Here is a 23,201-nt window from a genome sequence, read left to right on the forward strand (position 1 = left end):
ATAGTTCAGATTAAACCATGGCTACAAAAATATAGTTAAAACATGAACCTTTTTACAACTTTTATTAGTTTGGTCTCTTGAAGTATATAGGGATTCTACTAAATTTAATTCTTTTTTGTTAAAATAACAAGTTGAAGTTGTTTTGATATCAAAACTACACACCCTTAGGAGAATGTAATAAAGAAGATGTGAACAAGTAAATGGTAATAATCCTACTGTGTGTTGGGCAAAAATATACATACCCATTTGGTATTATTTATCCTGCAGTTTTTTTTTTTCATAAATCTGTTGTAAAAAAGAAAAACAAAACACTGTACCCACATATCAAAGTCCTGCCTAGTCCTGCCATAAGCTACCCTGCCTAGTCAAAAAGTGAGAATAAGATGGTAGTTTGAACTTCCCTGGTGGCTCAGACGGTAAAGCGTCTGTCTACAATGCAGGAGACCTGGGTTCTATCCCTGGGTCAGGAAGATTCCCCTGGAGAAGGAAATGGCAATCCACTTCAGTACTATTGCCTGAAAAATTCCATGGACAGAGGAGGAGCCATGGGGTCGCAAAGAGTCAGACACGACTGAGCAACTTCACTTTCACTTTCATAACATGTAGCAGCCCCCATGTCCCAGACTTAGAAGAGGATAGTTGATAGTTGGAGAGTGATGAGATTAACGCCATTCAAAATACCTAATTTGTTTAAATTATCTTTAAAATTTATCTAGATTTTTTTTAAAAAAGAGAGAAAACAAGTTCAAGTCTTTCGGAAATTGTTTCATTGGCAAGTCTATGGATGGACACCGTGGTGTAGGGGCTGCTGATCTTCCCTTTACATATGTCCCCATCTCCCTTCCCCAGGTGTTGCTGCCATCACTACCTTTCCCTTCCTCCCCTTTCCTCATGGCAAGACGCATGGAAGAAGAGTGCTGTTAAGGCCTCTCCATTAATCAACAGGTATGGTGGTCCTCATGAAGCAGTACAATGCCCCTCTTCTGCATTCTCCATTAATAGTCTATCTCTTTTATATAGAGAAAACTCATGCATCCACTAAATACAGGGGAATTACACAACTTGAGTAAATCTTTACCTATTAAGGCATGCTATTTCAGAATTCCCTGCACAGCTGTAGATTTTTAAATGTAAAGGATTACGTAAGAATAACCTGTATCATTTTCAGAGAAAGGGGCTATGCAGTTTCCTCAACTGATTGTATAGAAAAAAAAAAAAAGGACCTTGTATATATATATATATATGTATATGCCACTTTCAATGTTTTACAAAGACTTTTTATATGACATATCTTTGCAAAGGAGAATATTTTGTGAGCTTTAACTCAAAATTCAATTATTTTAGCATTTGAACTTTCCAAAAGCATCACACAAAACTGTATGTACTTTAATTATAATGCTTATTCATCTGGTTATAGAAAATTAGGTATGAGCCATTTCAATTAAATCTAAATACTCCACAAATCAAGGTCATCCAGATGTGGGAGCTGAGTGCAGGCTAATGGCTTTTTTGCAAAGCTTTCTTTTGTCAGCTCAGCTGGTGGGATTTGAGGAAGGTGGGGGAGGGCCTTGGTCAAGTTTACCTCTTTCAGGTTGATAATTTTGAAAGGAGCTAAGCCCTCAGGGCTCAAACTCCAGCAGAGTCTTAACCTATAAAAACACAAACTGTAAGTCATTATGGGAAACGCCCACCTTCTTGATTTCCTTTTTCACCAGGAGAACTGGTCCTCCTTGCTCCTGCAGGGGCTTGTTTTGAGGGCGTGTTGGGCTTTGCACTACACCTTTGTGACTCTATTAGGATCTTTGAGGCAAGGAACTAGATTACTGCCTTTGGGCTGGGAAGATTTTTAGTAAACGTCTTTAAAGAAAAACAGTGAGTGTGTCTATAGGTGTGCCTGTGTGTGGCAACACTATGGTATTCCTGTAGCCAAAGTAAGACTTGTTTGTGTATATAAATGAAGCAGATTCTTGACAGGAATTTTCACTGATGTGACCATTGACCGTTAAAGACTGGACCATAAATCTTAATTCACAAATGCAGAGTCTCTTATCCCTAAAAGCTCTGAAATCATTGGTTGGCCTTCGTGATCTCATTTCTACCTACATTTCTAGTCTTTACTTTATGCACTTACCCTGGATGTACTCTGTTCTGGCCTACCCCATCTTTCCCAATGGCTATAATTTTCCTTGTCCACAGAACTTTGCATTGTTGGGTCCTTCCATCTGGAGACCCATTTCCTCAGGTCTGCTTGGAAAATTCACACCAAAAGCAGTAACAGGAAATGTGCAGAGGGTTTTCTGTGTGTCCAGCACAGTGTAAGTAAGCTTAAGAATCCCTATTTTCTTAATTCATTCCACACAAAGGAACACAGTTAAAAATTGTCAATATTCATATTTAAACGATAAACAGTGAGGCTTGGAGAAACCTAAAGTGGTCATGATTGCTCAGAATTGACACAAGATTGCTCTGTGTCTTTTGCAGAGTCTCCTGTTTCCTCCCCAGCGAAGCTGGGATTCTCATTCATGTTCAACTCTTAAGTTTCTATGATTCCATCTTATACTTTATGAACTCTTCTATGTCCACCGTGTTTGCTACTCACTAAACGTTGAACAGATGAATGAATTTTTAGAACACAGTCATTCTTCTTTTCACTCTTATAGGGACCCTTCTCATCCACACTTACCTCTACCCTTTTTATTTCCCTTCATTTGTAGCTCTTGACTGTTATTAGCTTCATAGATAACTTAATATATTTTATTATAAAAAATAAGTCATTTATTTTTCTCCCTAAATTTAGGACCTGCAATTAAAAACCAAGTAAGTATAATTGAAAACATAGAAAAAATCATTTAAATTTTATAAAATTTATCAAATCTAGTAGTAAGAAAAGAAACATAGATATACTTATATCTCACATGGAAAGGAGACAATTCAACCAAAATATTTTGAAGTTTGAGGAAAGGTTGTCAGAGAAATTTTTTTGTTGTTGTTATTTTATAGATGAATAAAAGAAATATGCACCATAGAGCTAGAGTCTTAACAGGTTACATACAAGAAAAGAAAGAAATGGGGGAGTAAAATTAGATGAGAAAAAGAAGGTAAACTGAAAAAGAAAAGAAAAAATCTTTGAGAATATAGAATCAAAAAGATATGGGGAAAGTGAATACATTGAAAAGCAATAAAAAATTGAAAGAAACAGATCACTGAAAACCACAGACACTGAGAGGACTTTAAAAAAATATGAAAGAAAACTTACAGGGAAAAAAAAAATCAGTGCAAGTAGAGAAAAAGGACTTTATTTATGAGTTCATGTTTCCTTTATTCTTAGAAAAGCCTTTGAGGTAAAATGGCTGAAAAGAGAAAAGGGAGTTAAGACACATTGCTTTGTGTACACTGAATTTTTCTAGGATTCTTTCTGTGGGAACAGTGCTTTTGATAGCAAGATAAGGGCTTAAGCATTAACTTGGAGCTATGTACTTAGAACTAAAAAGGTTGTGCCTAGAGGGGACAATTGAGGCAGAGATTAATGGAAAATTAGGGTACAAGTCAAAATAACCTCTTTCCTAGACTTTTAACCAATAAGATCTTAGAATTAACCAATTCATTAGCTCTGTGAATATAAGGATCAGTTTATTTCTATTTTTATATGGAGTGCCTAGAGCATGGAATGAATGTTTGCTGAATTAATCATGGAATTCTAAGAGTTGGTAAAGAGATTATCATCAGCCAATCTGGTTTTAGATTATTCATGCATCCCTCAGCACCATCATAAGAATCACTAATCTCTGCTTGAATGATTCTGGTGACAAAAAATCTGGAGGTAGCTCACTCTATTTGGGGACATCTTTAACTTAACTTTTCAGCTTTTTCTTATATTGAGCCAAAATTTGCCTTCCCAGAACTTAAATCCATTTATCCTGAATTTTTCCTTTGGGAAAACACAAAATGTAAGTACTATTCCTTTTCCAAATGTACTCCAAAGTACTTCCAGCAATTGAAATTCAGGTAGACACTCCATCATAATGGCTAGCTATATAATGTCTCTATTTCTCTTTTTTCTAGTTTATAGCCCCAGTTTTTCAAATTGCTCTGTTGGTTGCAAATCATTTTAGCATTCTGGTTATTTTCATTTAGTGACAAATACTTTGTCAAAATAAAGATGGAATTCAGGATGGGCTCCTTCAGTTTACATGTCTATGTTTGTGCAGTATGAAGAACCCAAAAAATCTGTTTAAATAATTTCAGGAAACAAAAGGAATTACAGTTTAAAACTGCATATATTAATACCTTTTATCTGAATTATATAGAATAAATGTATGATTTGGCTCGTATATAGTATAAATATATAGATAAAATTAATAAAAATGAATGAAAAAATATAGGAAAAATGAAATAAAAAATAATATTTGATGAAAGTAAAAGAATTTAAGTGTCTCAGTGATAAAGAATCCACCTGCCAATTCAGGAGATTTAAGAGATGTGTGTTCAATCCCTGAGCTGTGAAGATCCCTTGGAGAGGGCATTCTTGTCTGGAGAATCCCATGGACAGAGGAACCTGGCAGACTACAGTCCCTGAGGTCTCAAAGAGTCAGACATGACTGAAGCAACTAAGCACACATGCAGAAGTCTCTACTTTTTATTTCTTAATTGATTGAATATTTTGGTTTGAGTTGGTACATGAGATGAATTTTCCCTTAAGATCCTCATTCATCCTTCTAACATTTTTGACACTAAAGAATACATAGCTTTATATGGATAATATCAGTGGAAATCAAAGACAAACAGAAAAGTAGAAGAAAGCAAAAACTATTTTCTCAATGCAAATTATTGACTTTAGTGACTAACTATGTGCTCACACATAGATGTCAAACTAGAACAAAAGAAGTTTGAAAGATGTGTAAAAGTTGCCCTGTCAGTTATGGAGTTTCCTCAGTAAAAGCTAATGTAAAGTAAATTCTCCATGCATGTGAACTCTTTTTTAATGCCAAATTGCTGTCGGTGTCCTTTGTTGAGTCCTATTTATGAGTAGATTACAGCACTATCTCCAAAGCACTGCACATCTACCTTTCTATGAGTGTCTACACAGAATATATGTTCTTTCCTAGAACTGGGAGATTTAATTAATTTGCTGGCAGAGAATACTTTTTATGCTACCTGACTTTTCCCTGACCCTACCCAAGATTTCAATTTTCACTGTGCTTCATATATTATAAACCTATATATTCTTAATGAATGTCTTCCATACGGTAATTATAGTGCTTGACTTTATATTTTCAAAAGCTCTAGTGCCTACAAAAGTTCTTACTCAGTGTTGCTTTGTACGACCAAAGGAAGTTCTCAGAAAAGTTCTGCTTTTCTTAGATTCAATTCCCGAAATAATGCCCTTTTGGTATTTGGTTATACATGAGTCTTAGGGAAAATTCTTAAAACAACTTTTGTTTTAAGGTTGCTCTGTCACTGCTACTGAAGATGTGCATATATGTAATTTAATATTTTAAAATTTCTTTTAATATTTTAGAAAGAGAGTAGTGAAACATAGGAAATACATGTTAATCATTTAAACTTTCAAGGCCTCGCTTATTTCACCAAAATAAGGAATTTAGCTAACTGATCTTTAAAGTATCTTTCAAATATGGAAGACTAGGAATTTTAGAAATTGGGATTTTGGTATTGGTTTGCCAGTTAACAATATTTAACCTCCCAGTGAGCACGGGTTTCCTCCTGTGTAACATATGAAAACCACAGTAGTTGAGGGATGTAATCTTTAGTGTTACCATGTGTTGACCTATTTTCTTTCTGGAGCTTTCTCTTGAGAAGGATTCTGAGAATTTGCATTGACTCTGTGGCATGGTTGCTATGATCATGTGATCAATTAAAATTCATGTTACAGGCTTCTTAATTTCTAAGAAGGCTTCTAATTTAAAAAAAGTTTGATGATTGTTATCATTTACTTTTTTATACTTTTTCCTTTTTGAATGCATATACAGGTACTTTTTGGGTTTTTAAAAATATGTGAATCCAAGGAAATGTTTGATGTGCTGAGGAAGACAGGTTGAGGAGAGGATAGTCATTTAAAATATATCTGAAGCACTTTAATGCACAAGAGAGACAAAGGATAATTTATTCTTAGTGATTCCTGAAGGCAAGAACAAATGCTAGTAGGTATACATGGTAGAAAATTGCTTCCTTCTAAGAAGAAAATGTATTATCTTAAGAAATGTTCAACAAACTCAGTTCCATAGAATAGTCAGTATTTTGAAACCTTTATCATTGAATGTATTAGAGCTAAGGTTCCATGATAATTTCCCAAAATCATTATTAAAGGACTTCATTCATAAGATTATAAATTAGACAACACAAATTCCAACACTCATGCTCTATGATTCTATGATAATCATGAGATATAATAACAATAATTCTGTGCTAGAATCTGGTAACATAATTCTCAAAGATTTCATTGGATTAAGAATTTTTAACATAAGTCATCTAATTTTTAACCTGTGCTACAATGTTCTAGTGACACTCTTTTATCTTGTTAAAGCTACCCTTTTGAAGACAAAGTTATTAATTTTCATTTTGGAAGCATCACTTCTTTTGCTTCTGGAGACAAGTCTGTCCTCATTTTGAGTGCTGTTTATTATAGTGAAACTTACTATAACAGAGTTGTAATACCTTGCAAAACTAATTTAATGTTTGATGGTCTTCAATTTATTAAGGTGTGGAATATAAAGCGTTCACATAGAATCATAAATTATTTTCTCTGGAAAAAATTATTTTATCTGAAAATTCCTCATTTTGAAATCTAGTTAATGGAAAAAAAAAAGGTAATTTTTCAAAGTCATTAAGTTAGTGAGAGAACAGTGAAATCCACATTTTTTGAATCCCAGTTGGGGGTTACCAAATTTATTGAAGTATCTTGCTTAAAAGTAGAGATCTGGGTGAGTTGAAGTTGACACTTTCTTTTATGTCCTTGGATGCACTGTTTATCTGGAATCAGCAAGATGAAATAGGAAAGCAAACAATTTTATTCATAAGAAACAGAAAAACACTCGGTAATGTAGCCTGCTGTGCTCTTGGAGAGGCACGGAAGTTGGCATCCTTTTGCAAAGGTTGACATTACAAACATTCTTTGTATTCAACTAACAGTTTTTGCCAGAAGTGAAACCAGTCAAAGATATAGTCCAACTTAAAGCCAAGAGCTGCCTAATAGGAACCATTCACCATCATTTGTGGCTGGGGACACCACACTGTGCAACAGCCCTAGAGTTTACAGCAAATAAAGCAGAGCAAGTTACCATAAATTCCAATCATAAGCCTTAACCAGACTCAACCATCATTATTTAAGCTTGCCTGTCCACTCTAATCAGGACAACAGGCATCAATTAAATAAATAGAATATCCTATTATAAAGAGAATTGTTAACACAGGCACATTAACTGCTTGTAATAGGATATTAGCTAATTGACAGGGGGTTGGGGGCAGGGGAAATGTCCTTAGACACCATAGTGCCTATTGCTCAGGATTTTAATTCTTTGTGATCTTTCTTGAGTATGATACCGTGTTAAGCCAATGTGTTTAAGTAATGAAGAAAATGCATGAAAATATTTTTAAAACAAATAAATGTAGATTTAATTTAGAAGTTGTGCCACTTTTGTGAGGCTAATGGAAAACTTGGCCATAGTGCTAAAGGTTTACTGATTTCTGAATTTATAATTCAGAATTAAAAAAATGAGATTGGAAGACTGGTGGTTTTCCAAAGGTGTTTTGAATCACCTATTTAAATTTTTTTTTTTCTGATAAGCACCATACTATTAATGACATTTTTGTTATTTCTGAACTGCTTATCAATAAGACATTTTATATTATATGTCTTTAAATATGTGAATTAAATAGGTTTTACATAGTAAGTATCTTTTAGTATATATCCATAATATCTTTTCTTCCAGGGAGCTAAATTTCTAATCTTATCATGAAAATCAATGGAAAGATAACTTTCAGCTTATCCATTAATGTGCTTTACTGAAAACTCTGCTGGATCACATTAGGTTACAGGAAAATATCCAAATAGTGTACACTTCAATAGGAATGAGGAATCAAATCATTTGGTGATATTTTGTCATGCTTGAACTTAAGAATTAAGTGTGGTTTTGACTCAGAGACTGAGAATATATGCTGAACTGTGATGGTTGTTCTATTAGAAACTAAAGACAGGGAAGATAAAATTAGGCCGAGCAAAGTACATGTGCATGGAAAGAATAAGTGAAGTAGGGGGTTACAGTTTTTTAAATATGTTTATCTTTTAGTTAGTTTGTTGTGTGACAAGACAAGCAGGTAGACTGGGAATACGGGAAAGTGAGGAAGGGAGGAAGGAAATTCGTAATATCCTGCCAGGTCTGCTTTAGAGGTTCCTTTCTTAGGTGTCTCATATGGTTAACTGAGTCTATAATCTCTTCTTATATTTCCAGAATATATTTCAGGGATATATGAGTGTTATGTAAACAAAGCAACATATCAAAAAAATATATCAAAGAATACACAATCTGCTTATGACCAATCAGGTTGCCTTAATAGTGGTATCAGGCTATTATACATCACAGAAGAAATACATCCTTAAATGAGTAAATTTGCAATGCATTGTTTGGGATTTAAAGAATAACACTGGAAAATGCAATATATTTTATGTAATAAGATTCTCCTTTTGACAAACCTCTTTTAGTTTTAAGGAGTTTTGTGTAAGTTATGAGGAAAAAAAAATCTTTCTGTATTTTTGTCCAAGCACTTTAAGTCAAAATTATAAATATTTATAATTTTAATGAGAGGTTCTTTAAATTCCTTAGTGCTTTGCAAGTTTCCAAAGTTCCACACACATGATTTCATAGAAATACCATAATAACATTTTATTATTCTCCTACTCCTATATTTTTCCTTGTATTTACTCCTGTAATTTGAGAGAATTTTAATATTTATCTAATTTAAGCAATAAAAGTAGACCAATAATTTCATATAATAAAACATTGATATAATTAAAATAGTGACTGGCAAAAGCCAAAATTCAGATCATCTCCTTAGCAATTTTAAGAATAATTATTTTAAGGAAAGAAAAAGTACATTGAACATGAGTATTTTACTAGGTATGTAATAATATATTTTTCCAAATGTGTATATTTGTTTTATTTTATTTTAATGTAACCAATAAATAAATCTAACAGTAGTTAAAGAATATATCAATTGTTTAAATGTTTGCTATACTTTATAATGGGATCATGCTGCTTATTGTCTCAATAGTGTGAAACTCAAAGCACTAGATTAGCAAAATTAGATGGCTGAGAAAATTTAAGAAAGTAATGAATCATTTATGACTTTATGTAAGCAACACTACCACTTTCCAAAAATGTCATTTATTAGACACTGCAGTGATGCTATAATATATGTTTAGGTTTTACCTCCAATTGTAGTTTATTTATGAGATTCAACAATGAGAATGACAGTGTTTTAAAATTTTGCTCATAAATTGAGAGACACTAAAAGCAGCATTTTAGCAATATAAAGGTTTGTTAAGCTAAAAATTTATTATAAATAACTGTGAGATTTCAGAGTAGTTTACTCTAAGGACATTTGTTGTATAAAAGCACCATTACTAATTAAAATGATTAACTATTTTCAGGACTCTCATAAAGTCCAAATGTCAAAGATATAAATAATTGGTCTTATTAGACAAGTTATATATTTTCCAGAAAAAATAGTATTAAACATCAGATTGCTCCTTGCTGAGGATTTGGGGCGGGGGGGGAGAAAAACATAAATGATATTTATTAAGTGTTGTGGAGTATACTTTGGCCTGGCTATAGTTGATATAAAAGAATGTTTTTTTAGTTGCATTAAAATTATATTTATAAGTAAAATGCATATATTACATATTCTTCTAGAAGTCTTAAGGCATTAAATCTGTTTTCAAGTGATTGCGGGTTACTTGCCATGCCTAGTACCCTGGCACATAAGGACTTTGTTGATGATGAAACTTTTAGATACTTAAACTGCAAATGAAAGATCTTTTTTTCTGATAGATTACAGTGCAAAAAAATGTGTGCCTTCATCTACTTTAGTAAGTGGTCAGTCAGTCAGTTCAGTTGCTCAGTTGTGTTCAACTCTTTGCAACGCCATGAATCACAGCACGCCAGGCTTTCCTGTCCATCACCAACTCCCGGAGTTCACCCAAACTCATGTGCATCGAGTCGGTGATGCCATCCAGCCGTCTCATCCTCTGTCATCACCTACTCCTCCTGCCCCAAATCCCTCCCAGCATCAGAGTCTTTTCCAATGAATCAACTCTTCGCATGAGGTGGCCAAAGTATTGGAGTTTCAGCTTCAGCATCAGTCCTTCCAATGAACACTCAGGACTGATCTCTTTTAGGATGAACTGGTTGGAACTGCTTGCAATCCAAGGGACTGTCAAGAGTCTTCTCCAACACCACAGTTCAAAAGCATCAATTCTTCAGCTCTCAGCTTTCTTCACAGTCCAATTCTCACATCCATACATGACTACTGGAAAAACCATAGCCTTGACTAGATGGACCTTTGTTGGCAAAGTAATGTCTCTGCTTTTGAATATGCTATCTAGGTTGGTCGTTACTTTCCTTCCAAGGAAATTTAATTTCATGGCTGCAATCACCATCTGCAGTGATTTTGGAGCCCAGGAAAATAAAGTCAGCCACTGTTTCCACAATAGCTCATGTAGGCGTTACATCCTACTGATGGTTTCAAACAGAAAGGGAAGGGTAAAGGAGGAAGGAAAGAAACAGTTTCTACTGTCTTACAAAAGGGTCAGTACCCTCCTGCATGTGGAGATGCTGCATCCAAGCAGAGAGGGCATTAGCATTGTTGTTGTTTAGTTACTGAGTCATGTCTGATTCTTTGCAACCCCATGGACTGTGGCCCACCAGGTTCTTCAGTTCATGGAATTTCCCAGGCAAGAATAGTGGAGTGGGTTGCCATTTCCTTCTCCGGGGATCTTCCCAAACCTGGGACTGAACCCTCGTCTCTTGCTTGCCAGTAGATTCCTTACCACTGAGTCATCTGGGAAGCCCCAGAGAGGGCATAGAGTATGGATATAATACAGCATAATACAGCACTTCATGGTAAAAAATGAATTTAAATGTCAGTAGACTTAAAGAAGTGCTCTTAGGAGTGAATTGGAAAATGAGAATTGGCTGCAGCTAAGAGATGAAACAGGGAACTATGCGGACACTAGGAAACCAGGCAGTTTATTAATGAGCAGAATGCTCCCTGTAGCACTAGTTCCTACTGGTAACTGTAGGTGGATCTCCTTAGACATAGCCACTTTGGGCCATATGTTCTAGAAAATTCTTACACGGGTGGTCACAGTAAAAATATGGTGAAAAAATTTTAAGTTTAATGCCAAATGTTAGAGGAACAATCCTTGCATGTATGACTGTTTATTGAAGGATAAAAGAAGATGAATCAGGTGTAGAAAAGTTGGGCTACAAAAAATTTGCAAATAGAGATGAATAGAGAAAATATAAACATGAGACTGAAAATTAGGTGAGAACTCTTCATTCTGGAAGAAGAGTTAATTAAAGTATCATTTATCTTTCTGTTCATTTTATTTTCTGTCCCAGAATTTTCTGGTTGTTATTGTTGAAAATCAATTTTGGATGCTAACGGGGCCTCCTTCAGTTTTCGTGTGAATTTCAGTTATAGTCACATGATTTTTACACAATGTTAAATGAGAAAATAATAAGTAGGACCATATATGAGGCCAAAAGTATCTCTACTGATTTGAAGGGAAAGATAATTTATTTTTAAATGTTTTAATCTGAATAAATTGAGTTAGATCTCATTTTGAATATGGAAAAATTTAATTAGAGTTGATTCTGTTAGTCTAGATGACTAAAATATTTAAATTAAGAAAAGAATAAGCCAGAGTTGTTCTTTTACATTGAAATGAAAATATATAGGTTTATAGATTTTGTAGGTGGACTGCTGCTGCTGCTGCTAAGTCACTTCAGTCGTGTCCAACTCTGTGCAACCCCATAGACGGCAGCCCACCAGGCTTCCCTGTCCCTGAATTCTCCAGGCAAGAACACTGGAGTGGGTGGCCATTTCCTTCTCCAATGTGTGAAAGTGAAAAGTGAAAGTGAATCGCTCAGTCATGTCTGACTCTTAGCAACCCCATGGACTGCAGCCTACCAGGCTCCTCTGTCCATGGGACTTTCCAGGCAAGAGTGCTGGAGTGGGGTGCCACTACTGTCTCTCAAAGGTCTTTGCTTGCCATATGAATACAGTCATTTATCATTTCTTGGGAACATTTATAAAATATTTACTATATTCTTAATAACACTTTTAAATTAATACATTTGCATTCATATTTTATCCTTCAAAAATGATTTAAAGTGGCTTGTAAAATGCATTATAAAGCCTTGACAATTTGTCATAGTTTTATTATGATCTTATTATGATTGAAACATATCTAAGTCTACCAAAACCACAGCTCCCTCCACCTCCTCCACTTATTGTTCTTGTTATTTGAAAATGTCATCTTGGTGACTGCTCATCTCACATGAGTGTTGTCAACTGGTATGAACCATGCTGACACAAAATTTATCTGTTGGTCTCTTGACCTGGTACCATCTCATTGTTTTTACTGCCATCCTCCTGCCACAAAGGGAACCAAACCAACTCATCTGTCTTGTGGATATGAAGAAGTTGTCTGCTGCTACTTTGTTCAAACAGAACATGCCCATAGAGTGTTGTTATTTACATTTCATTTTAATAACTTCAGAGCATTGCCTGTGACCTAACTAATCTCTCTCACTTACCTCTCTACCCACAGAGTAATGTTGGCAATCTATGTTTCCCTTTTCTTAATCAATACTCCACATTTATTCAGTGCACTGCTTCTGAACTTTATATTGAAAATTAAAAGTGTCAGTTGCTCTATCGTGTCTGACTCTGTGACCTCATGGACTATAGCCTGCCAAGCTCCTCTATCCATGTGATTTTCCAGGCAATAATTTTGAAGTGGGTTGCCATTCCCTTCTCCAGAGGATCTTCCTGACCCATGGATCAAACCAGGTCTCCCACATTACAGGCAGATTCTTTACCATCTGAGCCACTCCTCTTCTGAGCTTTATATTCTGTTTAGTTCCTTAGTCATACATACCAGGCTTCCCTGTCCATCACCAATTCCCCAGAATTTACTCAAACTCATAGCCATTGAGTCAGTGATGCCATCCAACCATCTCATCCTCTGTCATCCCATTCTCCTCCCACCTTCAGTCTTTCCCAGCATCAATGTCTTTTCTAATGAGTCAGTTCTTCCCATCAGGTGGCCAAAGTATTTGAGTTTCAGTATCAGTCCTTCCAATGAATATTCAGGATTGATTTGTTTTGGGATTGACTGGTTAGATCTCCTTGCAGTCCAAGGGACTCTCAAGAGTTTTCTCCAGCACCATAGTTCAAAACCATCAATTCGTTTTCACTCAGCCTTCTTTCTGGTCCAACTCTCACATCTATACATGACTCCTGAAAAAACCATAATTTGGACTATACAGACCTTTGTCAGGAAAAGAATGACATAGTAATTTAGTAAATGATCAGTTCAGCTCAGTTCAGTCGCTCAGTCATGTCCGACTCTGCAACCCCATGGACTGCAGCATGCCAGGCCTACCTGTCCATCATCAACTCCTGGAGCTTACTCTTACTCATGTCCATTGAGTCAGTGATGCCATCCAACAATCTCATCCTCTGTTATCCTCTTCTCCTGTCTTCAATCTTTCCAAGCACCAGGGTCTTTTCCAGTGAGTCAGTCCTTCACATCATGTGGCCAAAGTATTGGAGCTTCAGCTTTAGCATCAGTCCCTCCAATGAATATTCATGACTAATTTCCTTTAGCCTTAACTGGTTTGAGCTTTATATTAAGAACAAGAAAATACCAAATTGAACAAATGCACATTGTTCATGAACAAATGGAGTTGGTCTTGGAAGAAACAGACTATTTGACGTAAATTCATTCTTATATATGAAAGATTATCAAGATCCTAAAACAGGGATATTTGAAGCTTTAAAAACATTTAATAAGCAGAATGTCTGTAATTGATTAAAATTTAGGATGTATGAAAAAATGTTGAGGAAATTTTCTGACATTGTAATAACAGAGTTATACAGCACCAAAGATATCAGCTACTCTTGTTCAGGTTGGATAGCCTAAGTCACTATGTTCTTAAATATTAACCCCCCCAAAATTATGTTCATAAATATTAACCCCTCAAATGTTAAAAAGCTGTAAGATGTGTGTATGTGTGTGTGTTTGTGTGTGTGCATGTGTTTGTGTACTTGTACATGTATGTTTCCAATTTAGTTAGAAAAGTGGTCAGTTAAGTGTAGTCATTATATGTAAATCATTCATTCAAGAGCTGTGAGATTGCTGTAAGAATCTTGGCTTAATATTAGTATCTATCTTTGTAACTGACTTGTTCATTTTTTCTGCTGAAGTGCTAACAGTTCAGCTGGGCTTCCACCATGAAAGTAATAAGCCTACAGACCAAGCTGTATTATCATCTGTGTTCTAATCGGCCAAGGTAGTCTTACCACTAACATTTCATGTGTTTTCTATTATAAAAAGTATTATAGCTACTGTCAGGGTGAGAAATGCAGAAGAGATATGCTTTGCTCCACTGTTGAAACTGTCATATGAAAAACAAACCTTGGCTAATGGTAGCTATAATCAGGAAGATCTGATAAGGACTAACTCACTGATTCCTTTGGCTTTTGGCCTAAATCTGGTCAATCAAAAATAAGGTTTCCAAGTATAAAATAGCATGCCATATGTTGACTAAGCATATGTTTTGAAGTTTAAAAGTCATGGGAGATTTCATATTCCTTCTAACTTTGGTAAGTTGCTTTTTCTGGATAATATTATTTTCTCAGTTTTTGTATATGTTCTTCCTTGATACTGGGGATCTCTAAATAATGACATTTTCCCAATTCTTGGTGATTGTTTAAAGCCAAATAATACATTTCCACTGTTACAGTATAACAATATGTGCCTTTACAAAAATAGTGGCAATTATTTTCATCTAACAAGAATAATATACCTTCTCTGTGCCCAATCCTGTTCTAGGTGCTGTATTGAATTTATAGAATTTAATTTGTTACTTATATTGTTTTCTTTCTCTTTTTTTCTATTTCATTTTAAATCAAGTACTTGGGTATTTCTGCATTTTTCACACTTCACAGACAGTAAAGTGATGTATAAATATGCAGTACTTTTTAGAATTTATGATACCTGGCAAATCTGAATAGAATATCAGAAAGGAGAAAAAAAACCAGCACAACCAAACAAGCCACTCCATCTTCTCATCTCCAAAATAATCTTTTCAGATCTTGGGGAATTTTGACATGAGTTACAATGTTTCTCAGCTTTGTGAACCAGGCTTCATCTAGAAGATCACCCTGAGTCTTATGGATCATGATATGATCAGAGGAGCCATATATTTACATGGATAAATCATTCCAAGATAAATTCTATAGCATATTAGGTGCAAACATATTATCTTTCAATTTCAAACGCTTATGTTTCATCTTGCTCCCTTGATGTATCTTCAATAAATGCATGCATTTTGGCTATATAAGAAATACTCTATTTTGAACTAACGTTAAATTAACTGCACATTATGTTATCCCAATAATGTTATAAAACAGAGTCTACATTGTGCCTCGGAGGTCACTTTCTTTGGAGAACATCTCATTCACAGCTTTAGTTTGCCACAAGGGAAATGATAGGCTGTATTAAGCTCCTTTGGTGGCAATAGTTATATTTATTTGAGAACTTACTGCATTTCACTTTTTATATCTTTGCATGTGAGAATCTCAAATATACTTCTTTTCCCAACTCCCTAGGTAGGCAGAAATAGCAGCAGAACACGTGGACTTTCAGAGCTTTGGGCAATGCAGGGGCAGTACTGAGAGACCCAACACATAGGAGACTAAAGTGAAATTGTTCTACACGCATTTTCCCTCACTCAGGCAATTCATGCACGACTAGAAAGTCTTTCCACTTTCCCACATTTTTGGATGAACTGCTGTTTTTATTTGTTTTTTAATACTATTCCCAATTGTGGAGAGTAAAGGGATACTTTCCATCCTTTGCCTAAAACTCCCTTTCAAGGAACATGAGAGATATTTAGAGTTATTGCTATATGTTTTGCTTGAGTGCTTAGTTTTAAATTCATAATTATATGCTTTCACACAAAGAACTCCAGGCATTCCTTGGAGTCCATAAGAAATAATATGTTTCCTGAGCTTTCTAGTTGGTGCTAGTGGTAAAGAACCCACATGCCAATGCAGGAGACATAAGAGATGTGGGTTTAAATCCCTGGGTCAGGAAGATCCCCTGGAGGAGGGCATGGCAACCTACTCCAGTATTCTTGCCTGGAGAATCCAAAGAACTAAGGAGCCTGGTTGGCTACAGTCCATAGAGTCGCAAAGAGTTGGTCACAATTGAAGTGACTTAGCATATACACATATGTTTATTAGCTTACATCCAGTTATTTTAAATTCAATAACTCTTATTTTCTATAGGTTTGTACTGTAATGTGATTTGCAATACTTGTGTGGTATATATGGTAGATGGTCTTTAAGATGCAGTCATTTATAAATTTTAATTATATGTGAGTCTATGTAGAATAATAAAATATGATAGGTATTTGCTGCATTGTAAACTTATGTTTCATGATCCTGACCCACAACTGGGAAATGAAGCAATTTGGATCAGCCAGTGCATTAAGATACATAAATTTTTAAATAGTCCATATTTGAATAATTCTAATTTATAGGATAACATCTTTAAAATTATTGGCTATTTTTTTTTGGAAAGCATTAAAATTTTCAGCCTTTTAGTGTGCATTGAATCACTGTTATCAAAATAATTTTGCTTTAAATATATTTGACTAAAATATTTTATCAAACTTCTGCTTTTTCCTGAAATTATTCCCTCTATAGATCACATGATAATATATTAAATCACCTTTCACCATCATGCAAAGCAGATCTTCAAAAGTCTAAGCATTTATCCCTCATTAGTGATGTTACATCATGCTATTGAATCTTTCCATACAAATTAGATTTATTCCTAGTTATACATCAGCATTGAAAGAAATTAAAGAAAAGAAAGTAAAAATCTTGCCAGCTGAAAATAGTTTTGTTAAATATTTTGCCCTTTTGTGTTCTTGCATCTGTATCCTTCCATCAAAAACAAAATAATCTTTTTGTGAAACTTTAAGAAGAAAAAAAATTTAAAGAAGAAGAAGAAAAAAAAGTAATGTTTTCTGAAATTTAGAAGCAGCTACAGCCAGATTATTATGAATAATTTTCATGCACTATCTAGACAGGATGACCATTTTCATCCAAAAGTATTTCTGTGCAGTGAAAGAACATTTTTCTCTTGGAATCTTTCACAGTAATTAATTTTCAATTCATACAGGTGATTTAGGTGGATAACCTGGCCCTGTTAAACATATATGCTGTTTCTGACCATCAACATTATAACTCATCGACTTTCCAAAGCAAGAGCTGTTTAAATCAAAGGATTTTCATTGCAGATCCCTGACTGCTGCTGGCTAGATGTCAGAGCTTGGAAGATATGCTCTAAGTAATTGTAAAGTACTGTTATCCAATCAGCATACATTATTGCAGAGCAAGAACTACATCGTCAGAATTTCTACTGAAGTTTTAACAGTCATTTGAACTTTGCCTCATATATACTTAAATGTCTCTCCTGGATTAAAAGCATATTACCTTCTTCCCTTTACATAATGATGTTCAGGACAAAAATACACTCTTTCGAGTTCTCAAATTTTACACTGAGTATAACTGTCATTGTTTTTGCAACAGAATTTAATATCCATAAAGTGTTTCATGTTAGCTGAGTATATAACTCAAAGGACACTGGAAATTGTGAACCTTTGGGTCTGAGCATAAAGAAAGAGAAATACATTTCATAGTTTGATTTGGTTTAGACTTTTGTTTATTATCATTTTTTAAAAGACTGGGAGATGAATTAAGGGAGGTATATATTAATACATCAGGCACTCTATCTATCAGATCTAGTCCCTTAAATCTATTTCTTACTTCCACTGTATAATCATAAGGGATTTGATTTAGGTCATACCCAAATGGTCTAGTGGTTTTCCCTACTTTCTTCAATTTAAGCCTGATGAACTATGGATAGAGGTTCGTGACATTGTACAGGAGACAGGGATCAAGACCATACTCATGGAAAAGAAATATAAAAAAAGCAAAATGGCACTGGGGAGGCCTTATAAATAGCTGTGAAAAGAAGAGAAGCGAAAAGCAAAGGAAAAAAGGAAAGATCTGAATGCAGAGTTCCAAAGAATAGCAAGGAGAGATAAGAAACGCTTCCTCAGTGATCAATTCAAAGAAAGAGAGGAAAACAACAGAATGGGAAAAACTAGAGATCTCTTCAAGAAAATTAGAACTACCAAGGGAACATTTCATGCAAAGATGGGCTCGATAAAGGACAGAAATGGTATGGACCTAACAGAAGCAGATGATATTAAGAAGACGTGGCAAGAATACACAGAAGAACTGTACAAAAAAGAGCTTCACGACCAAGATAATCACGATGGTATGATAACTCACCTAGAGCCAGACATCCTGGAATGTGAAGTCAAGTGGGCCTTTGGAAGCATCACTGCGAACAAAGCTGCTGGAGGTGATGGAATTCCAGTTGAGCTATGTCAAATCCTGAAAGATGATGCTGTGAAAGTGTTGCACTCAATATGCCAGCAAATTTGGAAAACTCAACAGTGGCTACAGAACTGGAAAAGGTCAGTTTTCATTCCAATGCCAAAGAAAGGCAATGCCAAAGAAAGGCAATGCCAAAGAATGCTCAAAATACCACACAATTGCACTCATCTCACACACTAGTAAAGTAATGCTCAAAATTCTCCAAGCCAGCCTTCAGTAATACATGAACTGTGAACTTTCAGATGTTCAAGCTGATTTTAGGAAAGGCAGAGGAACCAGAGATCAAAATGCCATCATCCTCTGGATCATGGAAAAAGCAAGAAAGTTCCAGAAAAACATCTATTTCTGCTTTATTGACTATGCCAAAGCCTTTGAATGTGTGGATCACAGTCCACTGTGGAAAATTCTGAAAGAGATGGGAATACCAGAGCACCTGACCTGCCTCTTGAGAAACCTGTATGCAGGTCAGGAAGCAACAGTTAGAACTGGACATGGAACAACAGACTGGTTCCAAATAGGGAAAGGAGTACGTCAAGGCTGTATATTGTCACCCTGCTTATTTAACTTCTATGCAGAGTACATCATGAGAAACGCTAGGCTGGAAGAAGCACAAGCTGGAATCAAGATTGCTAGGAGAAATATCAGTAACCTCAGGTATGCTGATGACACCACCCTTATGGCAGAAAGTGAAGAGGAATTAAAAAGCCTCTTGATGAAAGTGAAAGAGGAGAGTGAAAAAGTTGGCTTAAAGCTCAACATTCAGAAAATGAAGATCATGGCATCTGGTCCCATCATTTCATGGGAAATAGATGGGGAAACAATGGAAACAGTATCAGACTTTATTGTTTTGGGCTCCAAAATCACTGCAGATGGTGATTGCAGCCATGAAATTCAAAGACCTCCTTGGAAGGAAAGTTATGACCAACCTAGATGGCACATTCAAAAGCAGAGACATTACTTTGCCAACAAAGGTCCGTCTAGTCAAGGCTATGGTTTTTCCAGTGGTCATGTATGGATGTGAGAGTTGGACTGCGATGAAAGCTGAGCACCGAAGAATTGATGCTTTTGAACCGTGGTGTTGGAGAAGACCCTTGAGAGTTCCTTGGATTGCAAGGAGATCCAACCAGTCCATCCTAAAGGAGATCAGTCCTGGGTATTCATTGGAAGGACTAATGCTGAGGCTGAAATTCCCATACTTTGGCCATCTCATGCAAAGAGGTGACTCATTGGAAAAGACTCTGATGCAGGGAGGGATTGGGAGCAGGAGGAGTAGTGGACAACAGAGGATGAGATGGCTGGATGGCATCACCAACTCAATGCACATGAGTTTGGGTAAACTTCAGGAGTTGGTGATGGATAGGGTGGCCTGACGTGCTGCAATTCATGGGGTCGCAAAGAGTCAGACACAACTGAGCCACTGAACTGAACTGAACTGAACTGAACTGGGAAATAAATCAGACAATCTGTTAGCCTCTTTATACCTTAATTTCCATATTGTGAAATTATGGAATTGGGAAAAGATTTTAAAAATTCCATCTAGTTTTGAATTTAATTTTTTCTATGTGCTGGATATTTTAAAATTAATGAAATATCAATATAAAATTAATAAAACATCAATATCAATATAAATAACAGATATTTCAAGTAAAAACAGTTTATCCTAAAAATTATAATAGTTTTAAAACTATTTGAAATTCATATAAAGATTGTGGCTAAAGAAGAATGTTGAATTCAAGATGGGAAAGCTATGACTGACATTACAAAAAGAAAAAATCTAAGTCATAAGGACAATTAATTTTTATCCTGTTGCTTGTTTGGTTTTTATTTGAATTGTACTCTTAAAATGCATCATAAAAGAGCCTAAAGGTTAGCAATAGATATTTTCTAAAATTGGGCCAAATATAATTTCCTTCACATTTATAATCAAGCAGTTCTTATAGATCACATTGTTATCTTCAGTGGACAGTCTGTAATATGATGTCTTTCTGACTTCTCTGTTAAAAATTACAGTTTATGATTTTGCAAGAATACTACACAGTCTTTGATTGACAGAAAATATAGACAATCATACAAACCAAAGTACACTAATGGGATCACTAACTCAATGGAGTTGAATGTTTGAGCAAATTCTGGGAGATAGTGAAGGACAGGGAAGCCTAGTGTGCTGCAGTTCATGGGGTTGCAAGGAGTTGGACATGACTGAGCAACTGAACAACAGCAACACTTTAAACAGTAGAAATACCAAGTCGTATAGAAACTCCTAAGATCCACGAGGTATTCATATATATATATATATATACACACACATGTTTTCTCTCATGTATATACATATATATGCAAATATATGTGAAAGAGAAGAAAATATATAAATATAAGTATGTATTTATATAACATAAGCACTGATTGATTATACTTGTTCAAACTGAGCCATTTTACAATAACACTAAAAATAAATACATTAATAAATATTAGTCTTCAGAACCAAGTGCTTTGAATAGCATTTCCCAAAGCACCAGAATCAAAGAATTTTAGAAATGAAGCATCCCTGCCCTCTGAATCCAGAACTTTAGTTTCCGTCTATAGTCCTTTCCCCCGTGAAAGCCCGCAATTGAGACTTTTGTCCTGGAATCCAGGAAAGTGAACTGGCACAGCTGCGTTTTACACAACTTCTGGCAGAGCCCCTATCACAGCACAGAGGAGCCTTAGGCTGGGCGTCTGACTCTTGCACTAGACTGAACCCTATGACAGTCCTGTGAGTAAAGGATAGGCACTGTGTCTGCTTCACTCAACTTGATGTCTCATATTTAGAAGGTCCAAATATATATTCGTAGAACAGAAGTAGTTCTTTGATTTTATCAAAATTTGCCCTTAGAAGCCAAATAACAGACACAAGAACTCTATTCTCTCTAAATCTCCATTGTTGCTCTTTGTTTATTTTGCAAGTATTTGTTGAGTGGACACTGTATTCCAAGTATCATTTAGCTTTCAGGAGGGAAAAAAGATTAGCCATTTGGAATCCTTGTCCTGTACAAATTCAGGATTCAGTGGAAAGAACATAAACAGTGATAACAGAAAAAAAGTGATCACAAATGTGTAGGAAGTACGATGGCAGAGTGAAAAAATGATAGGGCAACCCCTTTTCAGGTCAGGGTTAGAGACTTTGATAGAGGAAACACATGAGCAGGATTTTTTTGCTTGTTTTCTGCTTTAGTCTCCTAAAATAACCCATAAACCCATGCTGCTCACACTTTACCTTCTGCTCACATAATTGTGCAGGTGTTTTTTTCACAACATTTTTTTTTTTTAATGAGAGATTTTGAAAAGATAGTTGATTTTACTTGACAGTTATTTTGAAACCAGATTTAATAAAGAACTGCCTAACAATGATTAGTTTTCTTGCCTCATTGTGAACATGTATGTTTACCTGAACATTAAAATAATTCTTATTAAATGTTGTAAAACTGAAAATGGCTCTTAATAGTTTATAGTGATGCTAGACAACTCCAAGTTTCTCAAGCATGCATGTGCCTGTATACTGGGTTTCCATTCCCTTATTACAGTATTTCTCTCTTTTCTTCCTGGACAACCCTGATCCATGCATTAATGTACACACATATTACTTCTTCCATGAATTTATGTCACAGCTTTAGGATCCTGCATGAAATGATCGTCTCTCCTTCCCTTTATAACATTTGGTATGTATCTCGGTCAGAGAATATTTACTGAGAGCCTGTTTTGTTTAAAGCACTGTGCCGGGAACAAAGAGTCATTTCAGCTTCACAGACAGAGCTGTTTTAGGCCAGAATGCAGAGCATAGACTGACTGGTTATTTACGGCCACTGTCCATTCTGTAAGACTCATGCCCTTGCTTTACCAGTGGTTAAATATTTTGAATGTTGCTCCTATGCAACACATAAAGCACCCCTGGGCACTTAAGATGTGCCATTTGTGTTTCTTTCCTTGAAGCTCTACTGTTGTACCTATGTGGCAAATTCCTCAATAAGAAAGAAGTTTGGTTTTGTTTCACATTTTTCTCAGAGGTTCCCCAGGGGAGCGTTAATTCCTTTTCTATGAATCCTTCAGGAACCGAAGGACAACATCAGAAAAACAATTTAGGAAACATGTTGACAAACCCAAATGAAGCAGAGAGTTTTTTTCTCATACCTACAAGACCAAGAAAATTAAAAAAAAAAAGAAAAAGAAATGATGGAAGAGGTTGTGCACATTTGCAAGCTATTTCTTAAGCCTCATCTTTAAACATCTAGACACATGTGATTTTTGAGTCTCATAGATCCAAGACTGTTTGAGAAGAAAGAAAGAAATTAGACTAAGAGAGGAGAAGAAATAAAAAAAAGAGTGCCTACAACTGAAAACTCAGATTGAAATACATGACTTTAAGGTATCTTGCTGCTGCT

General features: G+C 35.4%; 1 protein-coding gene across 4 annotated transcripts in view; it reads left to right on the forward strand.

The window, feature by feature from the left end:
* The window catches only part of PCDH7 (protocadherin 7), a 469,509-nt gene that overhangs the window by 252,927 nt on the left and 193,381 nt on the right, over window positions 1-23,201 (forward strand). The window contains exon 3 of one of the 4 annotated variants that reach the window (XM_040237989.1): window positions 850-945. The exons of 2 other annotated variants lie outside the window; for them this stretch is intronic. In XM_040237989.1, coding sequence (XP_040093923.1) covers window positions 850-938 — 89 coding nt within the window. In that variant the 3' untranslated portion in view covers window positions 939-945. Of the gene's footprint in view, window positions 1-849; window positions 8,513-23,201 lie in introns of those variants that run through there. One more of the 4 variants, XM_040237988.1, reaches the window with a different exon arrangement.

The sequence above is a fragment of the Oryx dammah genome, unplaced genomic scaffold (assembly GCF_014754425.2).
Source record: "Oryx dammah isolate SB20612 unplaced genomic scaffold, SCBI_Odam_1.1 HiC_scaffold_3, whole genome shotgun sequence".
Classification (NCBI taxonomy): Eukaryota; Metazoa; Chordata; class Mammalia; order Artiodactyla; family Bovidae; genus Oryx; species Oryx dammah.